This window comes from Leguminivora glycinivorella, chromosome 1 (genome assembly GCF_023078275.1).
Source record: "Leguminivora glycinivorella isolate SPB_JAAS2020 chromosome 1, LegGlyc_1.1, whole genome shotgun sequence".
Taxonomy (NCBI): Eukaryota; Metazoa; Arthropoda; class Insecta; order Lepidoptera; family Tortricidae; genus Leguminivora; species Leguminivora glycinivorella.
The window spans coordinates 19,736,834-19,757,109 of NC_062971.1; the positions used below are offsets into that span (position 1 = coordinate 19,736,834).

The 20,276-nt window shown below is 36.3% G+C and overlaps 1 protein-coding gene across 1 annotated transcript in view; it reads right to left on the minus strand.

The window, feature by feature from the left end:
• LOC125226690 (CUGBP Elav-like family member 2) overlaps positions 1–20,276 on the minus strand; it is a 276,900-nt gene that overhangs the window by 64,138 nt on the left and 192,486 nt on the right. The window contains exon 4 of the mRNA XM_048130789.1: positions 9,858–9,914. Coding sequence (XP_047986746.1) covers positions 9,858–9,914 — 57 coding nt within the window. The remainder of the gene's footprint in view (positions 1–9,857; positions 9,915–20,276) is intronic.

The window sequence follows — 20,276 nt, forward strand, 5'->3', positions numbered from 1 at the left end:
CGGAGCTATAACATTTAATTTGAAAAATATATTATCCCAAACACTGCCACCGAGGAAGATTAACCTTTACAAATTCGACAGGCAAAATTCATTGCACCACCATATTCCCCTCGGAGGGTTGTGTTTAGAAATATTGTTTTGGGACATTTGTGGATCCTATATACATTACGCACAGGGAAAAAAGGGCAGAAGTCACATTATATTATTCCCGAAATACACCCTTGTTTTGTGTGAGAGATAGCTTACATTTTATGTGCATCCACAACTATTGTAATGGGTTGGGTAGGCCATAAAATTTACTTTAGGGTGCATCGAGTGTGCCACATTACGTATGTTTTATTCTACATTGAGTTAGAATAACATTGCTAAAGCATTTTTGTTCATTAATTTACAATTTTAGTCGAGGAAGTAATGGTGGGAGACTGTTTCATTCGAGTGAACTGGGCTCCGTTCGGTTCATCATTGCTATTATTAGGTGGGCACAACTTGACGCCCCTTTTCCCACAGAACCACGGTTGAGATAATTACTATAATGTTGACGACCCTAATTAATAGCCGAAAAGCCGTGATACATTAAAAAAATAAAACGCGATTTATTTTTGAATTCGTGTCTAACTTCGGTTTTTTTTACATATTCTGAAATACGACGCTTTTAATTTTGTTTCAATATCCTAATCATACCTGGTGTAGCTCCAGCCTATTCCCAGCTTTATTTCATGGCGAAAATGAAAAATGAAGCATTGTTATGTAAAACCGCGGGGTGGTACTATAAGAGGTGTATAAATTTGAAAATTATTCCTAAAGCGGGCAGATTCGCTTTTATCATTGCGAGTGTTTTTTGTGGTTTTCTCCATTGTCTGGCATTTTTGTCAGACTTTGTGTGAAGGAAATTATGGTCGCTGTTATTATTAATCGATGGAACATGGCGGCAGGCGACACAGAATGGAAAACGTCTCACTGCTTACTTTGAATTACTTATCTTGATAAGACAGTGTCCAATATTAAACAGAATACATTGTTGAGTTGTACATTTTCTGCTAAATATTCCTCTCTGTGCATTGATCAAATTCTTAATAAAATAATAAAATCAGGATATCACCCCCAAGTTACTACTATAAAATGAAAATAATACGATATACTCGTGTATCGTATTTACTTAATAAAACTAAATAACGTCCATCGGCGATGGGTGCGTGGTGTAGCGGTTAGAATGTTAGCCGCGTAAGCGCAAGACGCCAATTCTACTACTGCCTAATCCACCGGTTCTTAGTCACTTTCTGTAGTTTTTGATACCTTTTTCAGTTTTTTAACAAACTAACTAAAAAAGCTTTTCAAATTCGGTCTGCTCAATGACACGAATTTTCTAGGTATATTATGTTGATACAGTTAAAATTATTAAGAACAAACAACCACATATGTCCCGACAAATTTCACCTCTCGATGCTTTAATACATGAACTTTTTGGAATACCCCTTGTCTCCTATGTGCCTCATGCTTCGCGTATACCTCGCAAGACTGTAGAGTATACACGTCGAGTTAATGATGTAAGAAATATGAGAACGCTCCCGCACCCTCCAATATTGCTGGAACGATGCAGTGCAGCGTTTCTGCACGGAGTACTAAATATCGGATGGCGCATTATATTTTGCGGCTTTGCTTTTTATTATGTTTACAACAAAAAAAATATAATTGAAACGTTTTTTGAACTAAACTTTAGGTACCTACCTAGTTGGGGAAGTTTTATTATTTTAGCAGTCTAAGTAGGTACCAAGCCATAAATAGTAAAGACTGCTACTATGAACTTTCCAATATTTTAGACACACCTATTATAATATAATAGGTGCGTAATACAATTACGTTAGTAAGTTTTTTTTTTATTACAGAAAACAAATAACACAAATTAAGATTTAAATCTTCGCCAAACTGCACAGCAGTTTGTTGGCGAAAAAAGACACTCTTTTTACATATTTTAAGTAACTTAGTACATCAGTAAGTTATAAGTCGAGTTATAACTCGATATTATAATTCTGAATCTACTTGTTTTATGGCAGCAGAGTGCTCTGCGCTATATTAATACAACGAGCATCTCAGGGTGAAAATTTGCGGCGCCGATACAATTTGCTAGTGATTCTGTGCCCGAGGTCGGGTTGCAGCATTTGCAAGGTTGCCTGCAAACAGTTATTTGCTATTTGATTAAGTTTTTGTGGCTTCGTGGTTAATTTTTATTTGCCGAACGGCTTTATTGTGTAGAGATCCATTTGTTGCTTGGTTCACGACAATGGTTATTAATATTAGCTTTCCGTTGAATAAGTATTTGAAAGGATAGTTTTGTTCGTTAAATGATGAATAAATAGGTACTCTATCTTATAAAAATGTTGGTAATCGGCATAAAAAGTATAATAATAAATGAAAACTAAGAAAATAATGCCTTCGCTTGAACCACTAATGAGACGTGTTTAAACCTCTGCCGGCGCTGGTTAGGGCGTACTGTGACTGATATACTTTATTTATACAGAAATTTCATAATAAGAAATAGGAAGGTATACAAAGGGAAGTTTCAAAATTTAGCCACTAAGGTTTCATGAGTTGAAACTGACAGCACATCACAGTTATCCATTATGACTCTATGATGGTGGTGAATCACTTAATTTATGTATAACATAAAACCGACAGGAAGCCAGTAATTAATAGATCGGTATTATAATATTTACGGAAATAAAACCTGTTATTTAAATAACATTTTTGTGAGAAAATATCTGTAGCAACCCAAACTCGGGATAAGGGATAAGTTCGCCTTTGTACTTCACATCTTAATGTATGCTTTTTTTTATGTGTTTCTGTACAATAAAGAGTTACTACTACTACTACTACTACTACAAACTCTGAAGAGCTTCCCTTCATCAATGGGTGTTACATCAACGTCGGCAAAATTTGTCTCACGTTTCCCTTACAACAGTCCCTAGTCAGAAGAAGATCATATACATGTTTTTTGTCTTATAAATTCACCAAGATACTATTCTTCTGCTTAAGATAACTATAATTATATCATGTAACTATAATACACAATTATAACATAGCACTGCCATGAGCATTATGACATTATGTTGAAATTTTTATTTTTCATGTAAATTGATTACTGTACCATAAGTAATGTATCTCCGAATATGCACATATTATTGTTAGTATACAGAGTAATAAGCAATATTGACATAGCTTAAACATTGTCTTACATAGTCCACTGCCAAATGTCAACGTTTCCCATTGCATAATGTGATATTAATTCTGTATATGAAATATACATTTGTCAAAACAATTGAAATGGACGCTTGAGTTGGGAGAAATTGCACGCTATCATATGTTAATTTGTAATGTATACCCACATCACGATAATGTATGCGTTACTGCTGGACTGGTAGCAAAACGGCAAATAAGATGATAATACATTTTCGGCTTCTGACTGAATTGACAATACCATGGCCATGATTAGCTAAGGATCCATATAATAAAAGGTAAGCTCCTACTCAAAGTCTTTACGAGAACGGAAACTATGCAAATTTTTCCTATTAAATTAAAATGGGTCAACTGAGCAAAAAGCTTTGGGATACAAGCGATTGAAACGAATCAATGATCTAATGAGTCACACATACTTAGGCGAAGATCAAATGAAGGCAATTATTTCTAATTAAATTGACTTTGATACTTCCATGAATATACATGAATGTTAATGCGGGAATCCTCTCTACACTGTACTCGTCAACTTTATTTAGTCTTTTACTATGTCTAGCTAGTATGCTTTTTTCGATATTTGAAATATTTAATTTGTGTTTGAATAATTATGAATATGTGATGCATATATTTTTAGGCTTATCATTTTTATGACTTATGTGCTGACTAGCCGAATTTATAAAGGGAAAATTGTACGATTCGTGAGCTAGTAATTCTAAAACATTACGACTTATGGCTCTTTAGTCCATTTCGATATTCTAATAAGAACGTAAGGCGACAGATGATAACCCTTCAAATAAGGGTTAATGATGTACGATTACCCATTTATAATTAAAATTCAGTCATCAGCTTAAAATAGTAAATAGTTTTCTTTTCAGAACTTTCGTAATTTATCACCAAATTGCAAAGCAATATATTCTATATTGCTCTTTTGTGCGAATAATATAAATGTCTCACGTTCTTTATAAACTGATGTATACACATAAACATACGGGTTAATATTTACTGTATTCTTGCTTATTTCCCAAAATCCATATGCAGCGGGACTTCCCATAAACAAGATGCAACTGTTATGTAGGGTAATACCTGATTCTACAATTATATCGAGATGACAATTATTTATTTATCGTATGGCATATAATTAGAATTTTCTTAAAAGTCGTACGTACGCACGGCTGTAGCATGTATCGCCACGGACGATGACAATGGTATTTACACTTGCCTGTCATTCGAGACCAATAGGTCAAAATATCGTAGCTATAAGTACCTACTGCGTACCTTAAGCGCTGAGCTTTTATTTTTCATTTAGGTTTCAAGACCTTACTTCTGATAAATATAGTTCATCAATATCTATTTAAACGGCAATAATTTTAAGTTTTCTGTTACCACTAGAAACCCATTTTGCCTAGAATCTGCGCTCCCTTTTATGAGTGTCCTAACAAATTCTTGTACGTCAGGTATATTAGGAGTCCGAAGTCTTCTAAATTAAGTCATAAGCACAGTAATGTTATAAACATCATATTTCTAGTTCCTTACACTAAATTCAATTGGGACTGGGACTCGTCCTCTGACCTTACGAACCGTTTTTGAATAAGTTGTGGCGTCTCCTCTGTTACTGACAAATAGTCGCACCGCAAAATTTTAATAAATGGCGCTTAGTAAGCAACTGCGGAAATGTGTATCGATCCTACAACGCGCTAATGGAGTTCCAAAAGTTAATTGTAAATATACAACTTCTGTTAATCTCTCTCTAGGCCCCAGAAACCTATTCAGAAAACATTTGTCAAATGAAATAAACGGGAACTTTCTGTTAGTAATACCGCAGTAGCGGGCGATAATTTTAGGATGCGAGCGCCTCTTTATTTGTAAGAGGAAACTGTGGTCAAAAATCGAAAGAGATTCATCCTTAAATTTCCGTTTAATTTATTATTTCAGAAACAGGCCTCCACATTCAGTGACTACTTTTCAACATTTTATCCATAAGAGTGCCTTAGCAAATTGTGAAAATCGGCTTCTCTCGGAAAATGTATTGCCCTATTGGTTTTAATGAGCTTAAAGTGTTTTCGATATATCATACTCATACAACAAATAAGCACTTTGAATACAATTTACCTACACGGTTTCTTGCTTTGTTTTGTGTAGTTGTTTAAAGTTTAGGACCAACTCCATTTACTTCGGTCAAGAGATGTAAGCCATAGTTCTTCGCTGTAAATAGTTTGAGAATATTGTTCGGTCGTCTCTTTAATCTAATTCGTTAGTTATTTATAGAAACATAGGATTCGTAACATTACGCCATTGAACTGGGCAACCGACAAATCCTTTTACGACGAGAGTCCGTCCTGAGTAACAATGCAACAAGGCATACTAAAATGCTATTGTACTAAATAACATATCCTTTAAGTCATTTTGCCAAACTATCCACAAAATATCGTATATATTTGGGAGTCAGATTTCCGGTACGAGTTTGTTGTCTTTGTATTAACCTCTTCAAGGATTGTCTGTAACCTTGGTCTAGCTAACGTTAGTAATAATGCATGATTGAGTAGGTATTCTAACCGTTGGTCGATTAACGGCAGTTTGAGGTCAATTTGTAGTACATATATGTATATATCGTACTTAGAAAACTTTCCGAGCTGTAGCTTTTTATTTCTAAATGAATTGGTTCAGAAGTCTCTACTGGGTCGATTGTTACAGAAGTACATATACTTTATCCGTTAGTCAGTTTCGATAGTCAACATTTTCTAATGAGCCTACAAGAATTTTCCTTTGATGGTTATTCTTTTCTAAGCATTTCTGCAAAGTCCGTATCAAGACCCAAGACCATGCGTCAATTATTGACGCCCGTGAGCTGATGAGACTAGAGCTCTAATCATTCATTTAAAAGAATCTGCACTCGAGGAATAGCGTAAAACAGTGGCATAAATTAATGGATTTTCTTTTTCCCATTGGTAATTTCGCCGCCCCCTCTCCCTTTCTGATTGGGCAAGAAGGGCTTTGTAATATAAAGTGGTTTTTCATTCTGTTTAGCATCATTATTATATATATATTTCTTAATTCGCTTAGTATCTGGCAACAAAGTTCTAGTTAATTGCTACCGAAGCTCCACCCACACGTTTTTAGATGTGGAAGTGGATTTTCACAACGTCAAACCTGCTAATAAACCTCTATCATGACGAGCATTCTAAAAGTTGACATGACAAATTAGGTTGGCAATAACGGCGTTGCTTTACAGTAATTGGATCACACATTCGTCATCATTATGGCCATTCAGATATTTACGAGTGAGAGAAATTTGGACATTCCTCACAATCATTCAATTGAGACGACGCCGATGTCGTTCACTTTACCTGTCTAAAACGACCCCACTTATGGGAACCCATCACGTGATGATTTTTGTCTAATAAGACAATGACTAAACTGTGTAATTGTGTATGTCTCAGGTTAACACGTACGCTGTGGTTCTGATTCAAAAGACCTTCTACGAAGTACATATGTTTAGAAATACCTTATACAAAGTATGTTTAGTTAAGAGTTGTGCTAATTACCGTAAAGTAGATGTTAAAGCGACATAATCTCATTGAGATTCGAGTACAAATACAACATTTTGCCTCGTGATCATAACGCTCGTCTCATGACACGAAAGGTGAATTAGTGCATAGCATGTAATAGCCCAATGGGTTCTCACAGGATGTCGTAAATCATTGCATAGGGCAACGAAATCCAAATTCCAAGTCGCTGCAAAGTTTAATCTTTTACGGGGCGACGCTTCTCAATTTATATGACAGTGTACTTTTTCGCACAGCACAACTTTACTCATGTTGTCTCTAATGACGAATCATGTCTGCACAATGAATGATCTCCTTTGTCATATCACGAGGCGATGCCCTATCGGATCGTGGGCCCTATCTTTTCATAGGCCAGGTTATCTAATGGGACCTCATCTGTCGTTTCAAGACATCTCTCGTGTCCTGCTACCTCACGAGGCGAAGCTATGACTTTTCAAGGGACGAACCTATGTCGTCTCACGGGACGTCGCTCTGTCTCGTCTTACGTGAGCGTAGCATTTGTCCCTTATATTCTTTATGACGGTGCATAGGATTACACTGCGTCCCATCGCTGTCAATTTTCTTCATCGTCTCCATGCCACCACACAGGAACAACCCTGTCGTCTCGCGGGACAATGCAATGTCGTCTCATTGGACGACGCCTGTCGTGTCACGGCACGACGCCATGTCGTCTAACGGGACGACACCAGTCGTCTCACGGGACGACGCTTGTCGTCTCACGGGACTACGCCATGTCATCTCACTGGACGACGTCATGTCGTCTCACGGGACGACGCCTGTCGTCTCACGGGACGACGTCTTTCGTCTCACGGGACGACGTCTGTTGTCTCACGGGACGACATCTGTCGTCTCACAGGACGACGTATATCGTCTCACAGGACGACGTATATCGTCTCACAGGACAACGTCTATCGTCTTACGGGACGACATCTTTCGTCTCACGGGACGACGTCTGTCATCTCACAGGACGACGTCTGTTGTCTCATGGGACGACGTCTGTCGTCTCACAGGACGACGTCTGTCGTCTCACGGGGCGATGTCTGTCGTCTCACGGGATGACGCCATGTCTGTCTCACGTGAGTGAGGCATAAAATTTCTCGAACTTTTTAAGACTTGCTTTTGTAAACGTGTTGCTCGGCCGAGTTACAAAAGCGTACTGAGGAAAAAGCAGCCGAGCGCTGGTAACCGGGCGACACTAGTACTTGACTGGCGCGCCAGATGGCGCTACTAGTCGAGGAATTCACTCGATTAGGGCCGAGTTATGAAGGTGTTAATCTCATTAGTGGTTCAAGCGAAGGCACGGACACCTAAATAAGTGTAGTGTTTATTCCGGTAAGACTAGAGAGCAGGCTACGTGGCCACATGCACAGTAAACGCTTACGATATTATCGTAATCGTATCTCTATTTTGTATTGGCGCGACAGAGCTAGAGTGCGTTTCGATCGACGTCTAACGTCAACGATTGTTTTTCTGCTAGGTTGGCTGGTGTTTTCACCTGAATGTTAGTTTGTTAGTTTGTCAAAAGACGAAAATAAGATTTATCAATCGCACATAAATACATAACACTGATCGACCTCAGCTAAGGTCCAAAGTTAACTATGTTAACAAATTAGTGTAATTATGTTGGTCGGTCCGCAGGGTGTAATTTTCGCGGTGCGGACCCTTGTGAAACTGTACACTGCTAGGGGACCGCGCCCCAACCACCTAATATGGAGACCGGTTTCAACTGATTTTTGTGAATCACTATACGAAATTAAATTTGCCAGTGGGCATTAATACTTTTCTTTCTAATTTATTTGAAAAATGAAAACAGATGATTACATTTGGAAATAGAAATGCTATAGTGCCAAGTTAAATTATAACATCGAGCAGAAAACAATAGATACTTTACAAATAAAGAGTATAAAATTAACATACTCGAGAAAGTGTTTGTGATTTAGTTTATTAAAGTAGGTAGCTCTGATAAGTAATAGAGATATCAAAAACAGCGCTAGGTGTAATTAACGACTACCATAAACAAAAATTACATGAACTCAGGTTAGCTTATTTTTAAGAAAATAATTATGTAGAATTTTAGTTATCTAACTTTAGTTTCTTATTTTATGTAGTCTAGAGATGAAATATTAGGGTAGTTTTTATTATCAGTTTTCAATAGATTAAAAAAAACACAGCCGATTGCATATCGGGCCTTCCTCACTGTAAGGTTGCCTGGATTCCCTTCAGACACTATAGAATGCATTGGATTAATTCTAAATAGTATGTTGTACTGGTCATCCTCACGGTGATTTCAGGGGTTTATCTTATCAAGTGCTAGTATTGTTATTGTAGGTATTGTCACCTCTCAACAATAATCCAATTTTGAAAGGCAAACTTCAAAACTTTTTTTTTTCAATGGCTTCAATGCCTGCTAGGTCTGATTCATGGGTATCTATTTGTACTGGTGAACGATGTTAAGTAGCTCACTGACTGCGTTTGTCAGCCAATATCGGCCTGTCAATGAGAAGTGAAGATTGGGTACAGCCATTTTTTATCAGCCATTCCTTATTCGTCACGATCGTCGATGGTCTTTCTCAACTACGGTCAATTTCGTTGTTCATCTTTATCTTAATCCGTCTCGTTCTTTACTCGTAATAATCTTCTTTCGGCATGTTCGCTGTTATATCTATGTTTTTCGTGTTTTTTCGTAGTCTTAGGTCGGTACCAAGTTAGAATATCATCAAATACGAAATGACAAGTCAAAATAAGAAAAAGGTCAACAACTCATTATGGTCAAAGACGATAACGACTGCTGACTCAGTTGACGAATGAAGAATGGCTGACGAAAGCAGAATCGGACAAGTTTAGGAACGTGTCGATCGGAGTATACCGAAAATTGACAGTGCCGTTATGGTCGTGCGCTAGTCAGTGGGCCCTGTTTTGTAAACCTTGAAATTGCTGGTACTCAAATTTATCTTAAAGAACACCAAAGGTGCCTAAATATGGAAATATATACTAATGATCAACCTACGTACGTCCCTGAGAACGTGAAACTATTGATTCTACGAAAAGTAGATAAATCATTCTTACTGATATTGTGCATAATCACTGTCGGAGGTAAATGCTACTGTATAGTATGGCATCCACCTGAAACAAAAGAAAGAACACATTAGGTAACACTCTATATTAAGCTCAAAGGGTAAAATTAGTCTATTTAGACGATCTTATATACGAATACATATTTAAATAAAAGAAAAGTAGACTAAGTTAATCCGTTGTAACAATAATCTAAAATTTCGTCTTTATTCTCAGCAAACTTCAGTCAGGTAAGTACATATGTAGATAGATGCCCCTGATACAGGTAGTTCAACAGTTATACGATGTATAAGTACAATAATTATTCCATACGGTATTTTCTCAAGGGTTTGAGCACATTTTTGTGAGTTTTTTCCTTTTTATGACTTAATAAAATAATTTATCTCTCCAGCAGCCGCAATTAAGATACTCGTAGACTACCCGTCCTTATGTCATCAATACAGTTAGAAGAAGACGTCTTATCTATCTCGCGGCGACATATTCTCGCGGCAATCATGTGCTAGGCCTACAGGGCTCACAATATTTTTTCCACACTGTATTTGACAAGTCGTATGGGACGCAAGTCACATTTTTTTTACAGCTTACAACTCTAGAAACCAAAGTTTTTTCTTAGGTGGTTCGTTAATTTCATACACACGTATTCAGACTTCACGTTGAACCTACGTCATCTCAGCACTAGCCTGTTTTGCTGTCATTAAGTCGACACGGTACGTTTTAATGAATTATTAATGATAAGTCGCCATGTTGATTTCGTATTCGGTTTAATTTTCATTTGATTGTGTTTGCCGTCGTTTACGGGTGCCGGCTTGTTTGAGGCTTCACTTCAATTCACGAATCCTGCAGGTTAATTACGAATACACCTATATTAGCAGTGTGTGCAATGAGAGCATTCATTACGTTCGATTAATATCGAAGTGACTACTTTGGTAAACGTTTGCCTGACAGTATACATCATATTTTAGGCTTCAAAACGGAAAATATTGTACGGAGAATAATTAAAGATGGTCCACCCAGTTGAATGTGCGGCGAAAAGACAGAAGTTGTATGCAGATATCGGCACGGCAGTTTAGTTGATGTCTATCAAGTTCGTGCGGTATCCAAACACTGTATTTGTAGTTTTTTCCCAACTCGTGTAAATGTGTTTCTATGGTGACATGAGAGCAGCCTAACTCGGTAGCAAGAGTACGACTCGTTAGCCTCGGATCTCCTTCAATTAAGGTTTTTAATTTGGCTACATCAATCTTCACCGGTCGACCAGACTTAGGTTGATCTGATAATGAAAAGTCGCCACTACGAAACCGCTGGAACCATCGTTTCGCCGTGGCCTCAGACACAACTTCAGGAGAAACACGCTGACATATATTACGCACTGCTTCGGCGGCTGAATGGCCAGACTGAAATTCATATAGTAAGCAATGCCTTACATGCACTTTTAATTCGTCCATTTTCTTCCTTATATTAGCTCGGCGACAGCTAGTGAATGACTGACGAGAAACTGATATATATATTTATAATTAATATTGTAGAGTTGGATATCTGTCATGCCTATTCATCATCCTCCTTGCGTTATCCCGGCATTTGCCACGACTCATGGGAGCCTTGGGTTCGCTTTGACAACTAATCCCAATATTTGGCGTAGGCACTAGTTTTTATGAAAGCGACTGCCAGGGTAAACTAGACCTACTACCTTATTAAATTGTATCTTGTTTTTTTTTAATTAGTCCGCCGTTTCTTGCCGGTCCCATAGTTTTCCCTCCTCACCGAAAAATCTTCTCGAGGCTGGCAAATGTTTTGTTTGACGTTCAAAGCGCATTGTAATTTCTTGCACATAAATTCCCTTATTGAAAACGATGTTTTCTCATTGGTGCGGGCAAATGTTAAATGACATTTCGCACATAAATTCCGAAAAACTCATTGGTGCGGGCCGGGGTTCGAACCCGCGACCTCCGGAACGAAAGTCGCATGTAATTATCGCTAGGCTACCGGCGCTCTCATGGCTCTATCTGTCATGCCTATTATAGAAAATTATATAAGGAAATATATTTTTTCACATCAAGCTATGTATGTGTGTATAATCTTTTCATTGTTCAAAACATTAATGTCTAAACATAAATATATGTTATCTTGTTTTCATACAATAATAAAGAACTATTATGATTTACGGAAGAAAACAAGAAGATTTCTAGAAAATGCTAGAAGGTTAGGATCAATTGTTCGTTTACATAGCAATATACGTATAATTCAAGCCGGTACCAGTTCCGCCGTTCCCACGGGAAAAGGTAAAATAGTGCTCGCAATAACTCAGCATCTGAAGATTTGCGGAAATTTATAAGCGTTCCGGTGATAAATCTAAATTCACTTTTAAAACGCATTTATATATCACCCATATGTTAGGTTAAGTTGGACGGAATAAAGGGCCTGGCCGGACTGCCATGGTAAAATCGCCCCTGGCTCAATATGAAATATTGATATGCAGGATTATTCGTATTGTTACTACATGTACTACTACTGAATATTATGCCTCAAACTATTTCCGTTTATGAAAAAAATAAAAAAATAAAAATTTTGTTTTTTATTTTTTTCTTTAAAACCGCGTATCCGATTGACTTGTTCTTTGGATATTTTATAGATATATTAGGGATACATTAATTAAAAAAAAATGAACTTCCTGACTTTTTGTTAAGTACATTTTTTTTTAAATTTATGTTTTAAATTTTTTTTTTTACCACATACGAGTTAGCGACACCTACTATATTTTCATATAATAATCGCGATTTTATACTCTATTACATATATTTTTATCAAAAATATTAGTTTGGATCAACAATGTCAAAATAAGTTATTTATATATTATTACCCTTTAGTACTTAGTACGTTGCTCCTGGAAAGAGATGTATGAAAATTTTGGCATAATTAATGGAAGATTTTTTTAAATTGGGATATGTACATTATAGGCCGAAGTAATTTTTCATCAAGCCTCCCCACCCCTCCCCCCTCTGCGTCACCCATCTACCCCCCCCCCCCCCCCTTAAAGAGCCGAAAATGCGATTTTTCTCGATTTCTGACAAAACCGATTAAGATACAGAAAAAGCGTGTAGGAACAAAGTAATCCTTAATAAATTTACTACAAATCTCTTATAAACACTTTAGTGCTAGCACTTATAGTTTTCGCGCAATCCGTCACGAAAGTTGCTCCTTTCTTCAATTTTCTTTGATGAATGAAAAGTTTTCTCCTTAAATGCTTACGAAATCATCGGTTTGATAGTACTAAAATATTATAAACTGAAGAATTAATTTCAGGGGAAAAAATCACTACCATGGGCGGGACTTGAACTCACGGCCTCTAGATTGATTTGATTGATTGATTCATATAGTAGAAAGCTGAAAAATTCGCTAACTAGAGATGAGCTTTTGGTGGCTCAGTTGGTAGAGCCCTCGAGTTTCTATCCAGAAGCCGTGAGTTCAAGTCCCATCCATGGTAGTGATTTATCCCCTTAATTTAATTATAGTCATGAGTTTACAATATTTTAGTCGTATCAAACAAATTTCGACGATTTCGTAAGCATTTTGGGAGAACACTTTAATATTCTTTAAAGAAAATTGCAGCAAGGACCAACTTTTGTGACGGATCACGCGAAAACTATAAGAGCTAGCACTAAAGTGTTAATGAGAGATTTGTAGTAAATTTATTAAGAATTATTTCGTTGCTACACGTTTTTTCTGTATCTTCAACGGTTTTGTCAATAATTTAGAAAAACCGCATTTTGGGCTCTTTAAGGGAGGGTAAAAGGGTGACGCAGAGGGGGGAGGGGTAGGGAGGGTTGATGAAAAATAACTTCGGCCTATAATGTACATATCCCAATTAAAAAAATATCTTCCATTAATTATGCCAAAATTTTCATACATCACTTTCCAGGAGCAACGTACTAAGTACTAAAGGGTAATAATACATAAATAACTTATTTTGACATTGTTGATCCAAACTAATATTTTTGATAAAAATATATGTAATAGAGTATAAAATCGCGATTATTATATGAAAATATAGTAGGTGTCGCTAACTCGTATGTGGTAAAAAAAATTTATTTAAAACATAAATTAAAAAAAAATGTGCTTAACAAAAAGTCAGGAAGTTCATTTTTTTTTAATTGATGTATCCCTAATATGTCTATAAAATATCCAAAGAACAAGTCAATCGGATACGCGGTTTTAAAGAAAAAAATAAAAAACAATTTTTTATTTTTTTATTTTTTTTTTCATAAACGGAAATAGTTTGAGGCATAATATTCAGTAGTAGTACATGTAGTAACAATACGAATAATCCTGCATATCAATATTTCATATTGAGCCAGGGGCGATTTTACCATGGCAGTCCGGCCAGGCCCTTTATTTGAGTAAAGAAAATAGGTACGGTAAATCTTGACAGATATTATCTTAGTAAATATGTACCTATGCAAGGTTTTTTTAAATTTTGATATAAAGGATAAAGAAAGGTGTGAGCGTTTCACTATAGTAATGTATTTGTTTCAGTCATATTTTAATATTTATTACCGTTGCCTTTCTTTCGGACTGTTATGTACGTAACGACATCAAAGAGTTGGACACGTCAAAGTGATTCATATGTTTAAGGTCGAAACCTTAAGGAGGCTTTTGTGTTGACCATTTTGAACTATATTAGTAGAGTATAGTTGGCTGATTATGTATATTTTTTGTTTTTTTTAGGGTTCCGTACCTCATCATTTAGAACTTCACTGACCATAATATTGCCCACATAGGTCCAAAAAAAGGTGTATATATACGAAAACAAAAAAATTGTGCCACCGACAACCAAAATCTGAAGTCTATTTGCTCTATCTCTTATAGTTTCCAAAATATACGCAAAATCTTTAAAGTACGAAATTTAGTTTACGTTGCCATCACATGTCGTCAGGCGCTCATGACCTTTTTGTATGGAAATGTCGAAAACCGACTCGCACTTGACCAATGTTCTTAGAAAGTTGTGTTTTATTATAGTTTTGAAGGAGGTTTCTTGTTTTTAACCACCAACGCAAAAACGACGAAGTGTTATAATAATAATAGGTTTGACGCTTGACATGTCTGTATGTCTGTGGCTATGAAGCTCCCGAACGAATCAATCGATTTTGATTTAGTTTTTAATGTTTAAGGTGAATTCGTCGAGAGTTTTTTTTGTACCACTTAAGTGGCAAACAGGCATACGGTCCGCCTGATGGAAAGCGGTCAATGTAACCTATGGACGCCTGTCACTCAAGGAGTGGCACATGTGCGTTGCCGACTCGACTCATTAGAAACTTGTACAAATCTGTACTTAGAAGGGGCCTGGGTGCCGACGACTCAAAGGACAATCTATTGTCCTAATTACTTCCGTTGTCAGCATACCGCACCCTCGTTGAGCTCTGGCTGCCTTACTCACCGGCAGGAACACAACAATGAGTAAGGTCTAGTGCTACTTGACTGCGGTCTTTTGTAAAGCGGAGGTATACTTCCCCAGTTAGACTCGGCTCTACCTTAGGCTGTTTTCACATTATCCGATCCGATATCGGATGTAGGAAGGACGTAAAATGTAAGATTTATACGCTTCCAGGTCTTCATTTATGTATTTAATAGATCATTATTACTAAAAAACGATATAAAACGCAAAAATTGCGGATTTAATGCCGATGGCACTCTCCTACAACAGTTTTTGTCCGAGACACCATCGAACTGCCGATATCGGCAGGACGCTTCCGACTATTTTTGGCATGCCGGACCCCCCGCCAGTTGTCGGCCGATAATATTTGTTTGTGTGCGTATATAATGTAGGTATAAGGTCAGTGCGGGCAAGACCGGCATAGTTTATTTGAAATAAAGTTTGAGTGGATAAAACTCTATAATTAATTTAGTCTGGCGTAATGCGCATGGTCCTATGGGATAGCAAATATTATATTTTACAAAGCTTTTACAGTATTTTGGTGAAGTAAGGTAGTTTTAAGTGATAAAAATCACTTTTTTTAAGGCTCGGCGGGTTGACCGTCCTCCCGCGATGAGCACAGAAAGACCGTCTAGTGCTTGTTGTCGCGTAATTTCATATGAGACTAGATTCCAAAATCATGATCATTGTTATTTAACGTAATAATGGGGCAGAATGTGCTAGATAACTATTAAAATAACGTTGAAATTTTGAACATATAAGCATTTTTCTATTTATAAGGCAAGACCGGCATATGTCCCGTAGATGTGGTTCATAACCTTTTCTTTTCAGGTCCAGATATTGCGTAAGGATTCAGGGAGGAGTTCAAGGATTTTATTAAAATCCTTGAACAGAAAAGAACCACTCAGCTCCTCCAAGACTCGAGTTTGTAATATTCATACTCCCCGAGTTACACACAATGTTTTTCATCACACTTGCAACATAAAAATATGTAAAAAGAAAAAAAATTGAATACGGTACTAGAAATTTCATAACTCCCTTGGGAGAACGATTTTTCTATAACTCACGCTCCGCCTGCGTGTAAAACCACATTTAGTGTGCGAGTGTGATGAAAAAAAATTACACATTCATTCATACTGTAGTGACTATAGCAAAACCAAGCATTGCTAAGAAATGTTAACAAACTAATTCACGTATCTTAATATCCTATTACGTTTTCTTAATTAACATAGTTTCAAAAACAGATAAGTAGTTGGATTTATATGAGCCTGTAATATCGTGACTAAATTGTATTCGCAGGTGTTCGTTGGAAAAACAGTATTATGCAATATCTGGACCTGAAAAGTAAAGGAATCTCTAATCTCGCTACGCTCGGGATTCAAAATTAGAATCCTGAGCGTAGTGAGGGATTCAAGTATTAACGCTCAAGGTGGAAATAATTTTGCTACCATGTGATATATACAATTTTTCACGTCACCTATGAGGAAATTACCAAAATATTAATAATGAATATACCTACTGCAAATCAGTAGTACGGACTTAATCTACAACAATTTATAAACGATCATGAAATATAATGTCAAAACTCTTTTCATTGAATTAATATGTTATACTGGCAACATAATATGTTGCCAGTATAACATATGACGAGGAAGACGAAATGATTTTGGTTGAGAAGTGCACAGTTTGTGCCACTAGTCATAGTTTCGATATGACCCTCTGTGCCTCCAGGGTTCAGTTTCTGCCGTCTGACGAACAACCTTTATCAAATATGTTTTGTCAAGGGTGCGCAAATATTATGTTATCTGTTTAAATAAATAATTGGATTCAAAATGCTTACTTTTATTTCTAAAATACATAACTCTCTTTTGAAATATTTGTCGCCGCATGTTGCACAATCTATACAAACACTACCAACTTAAATATGATGATGAGTAATGCAGTGTAAGTAGGCTTAGTTCTGTTCACCACTTATAATTCTTCACAACTATGTCATTTTTATTTAATACTTTCGAATGATATTAGTAACACCATACGAATCATTACCAAAACTGTATTTCGAAGTTAAAATCAAAAACGGTACAACTATCATAAGCAAAAAACGTACTTATATATTGATATTGTTTACACTCGACTTATTTCCAATAAAGCCTAAAAAGGTTGGCAACTCCTTGTTTATCGTATGCCGGTCTTGCCTTTCTCTTTTATGCCGGACTTTCTGAGTAGGCACAATTTCTAAGTTACATATTTCAGAACATAAAACAAGAAATTGAACGCGTTTTGAGTAGATTAATAGTACTAGTCAGAAAGAACGGTTATTAAATGACTACGTTACATACATGATAATACAAATATTCCGACTGCTTCTATTTTATTTTAATTTTTTTCGGAACCATGTTGAACTCGATGCTCGAGTTCGAAACACGAATCAAGTTTATTGTTAACTAGTGTTCGTCCTAGGGATATGTATTCAAGACCAATGGCTTAAGGATGAAAAACTGGTATACCTTCGGAGGTGTGAGAGGCGTAGATATATAAACATTAAAGTTATTGTCAATAGACGGTCTTTCCGGGTAGACGGTCTTCCCCACACTGACCTTACGTATGTAGTAGTGTGCGTGACAAAAATGGCGTCTATTAAACAGCTGTTAATTGATCGAAATTCAAATTAGTTGACAATTTCCATTGAAAAAAAAAAAAGGTTGTAATGCATCGGTCCGAATTGCGGATACTAGTTTTTTCATCTTTTAGTAGATATATTTATTTATTTAAACTTTATTGCACAACTGGAAAAAAGTACAAATCGCGGACTTAATGCCTTAAGGCATTCTCTACCAGTCAACCATAGGGCCAAACAGAAATTCGCGAATGTGGGTGCAGTGAGAAAAATAAATTTAGAAAGCATGACAACTATTGACAAGTATAGCAATATTATTTACAATATATAATATTGAATATATATATAATAATATATATATTTATATAGTTGAATGTAAAATTATTTATTTTGCCTGACACTCTGAATATTTTTTATGTTCGTTATTTTAATTTTACAATATAATATTTGGAATATAGTGCTTATAATTATTAAATATAAATTATTTTTTAAATATTTTTTGATCCAAAATCATACTTCATTGATTTGGAACAATGCGTTTTATCGGACCTACATCCGACATTACCGATGTCGGTTCGACATCCGTTATCGGATCGGATAATGTGAAAACGGCCTTAGAGTATATTCAATTTAGTATTAGAGTTATGTCAGTGTACATGTCAGCGGCCGCGAGTTCGCGGCCCATTCATTGGCGACGAAATTGGCGGCGCAATAAAATTCAATGTTGGCTGCTCGCGTGCGGTCCGTTTGTTAATGTAGGTAAGAATTTAGAATGGCGGCATTTTGTGAACATCGAAGGAGTGAGCCTTCTGTACTTGTACTATTATATATTCTGTGACAAAACGAACAACATGTGTTCCAAGTACAACACTCGAAATGCCGTAAAGTTATAGTAGGTATCGACCGTAAATTGGCGAAATCCAACAAATTAACACATGTGATGAACCCTGCCGTCTATTAGTTATTTGTTATACAAGGGTGCAAAGTTGTATTTTAACGGCGAGTGTGGAATTGAAAAACGAGTAAGTGAAAGAATTCTATAGTTGAACCACGAGCGAAGCGAGTGGTTCGAGAATAGAATCCTGAACTTGCGAGTTTTTTAACACACGAGAAGTAAAATACATTTGCACCCGAGTGTAACACAAAACTTTTCCCCTCACTATACCGAGGAAAATACAACGCAAATTTGGCTAGTTTTTTTTTTTTTTATTTCATTTAAGATATGTGATAAGCTAGTAGACATTCCTACACGTTGATCACGTAGACAACGTAGTAGTGATTGAATACAGATAAAACGCCTCTCCATACGATAAGGGATTGCCTCTCAGCACGTAGGTTAACCATATATAAACCACAATCATAATGTATCTGGGGGTTGATTAGGAGAGAAGTGGAAGAGTACATCATCTGAACAATCACTGACTACCGTGTTTACTTCAACCACCTCCCAGGCTCTCTGCCTATTTTATTAACGTCAAGCCAAGCCATAGGCAAGCCCTTATACTTTTTTAGGAGTTATTTCTAAGCTAACGTCTACTGTAAATATGATGTACTTATAAAAATTTAATTCGATTACTCTAAATCTCTATTCTTTTAGTCAAAAAATAGCCGTATAATCTGTCAATATTTTCAGACACACTGATGCAAATAAGAGCATAATAATAATAAAAAAAACTTTAACCGCCGCATGAAAACTCTCATGAACAAAGTTAGGGCAGTTATTTATAATTTTTCAGGTGGAAAAATGGGACGGTTCTTGGGCAAATTTATTATGATCTATTGATTCTCGTCTTCTGTTCATAAAGGTTTCTCCGGCCCCTCGCGAAAGTTTGCCAACTCGGAATTATGTTGAGTTCCCTCCCTCGTATAAAAGTTATTTTACTACTCTTCTAAGAATTTAAGTAAGGCTTGAGGATGGGCAAATAAAAATTGTCGCTTGTGCGTGAGAGCTAAGGTGTTTCCGTATGATGATGAATTTTGGTTTTAATTTTGGCCTTCTTGAGCTTACCGTCGGGCTCAGTCAATCTGTGTTAGAATATTCTACAATATTTATTTATATTTATTTATTTTATTTACTTATGGATTATGGCTGCAAACAACAAACCTTTTACATACGTTGTACAATCAATGCTCATGATAAAATGATTTGTAACTAATTTGAATTTGGAGGATTTGAGATTAAAAATAGGAGTAGATGTACCTGTTATATGACGACTGATAAAGTCAAGTTAAAAATAACACGGCGGAACTAGGAGCAAGTTGACAGATTTCAAATAGGTCCTAACAACATGAATATGAAAACATTAGGTAAATATGCTACATCATTAATTAGTGAAGGTAAATATAGAAACGCTAGTAGTAAACTGTG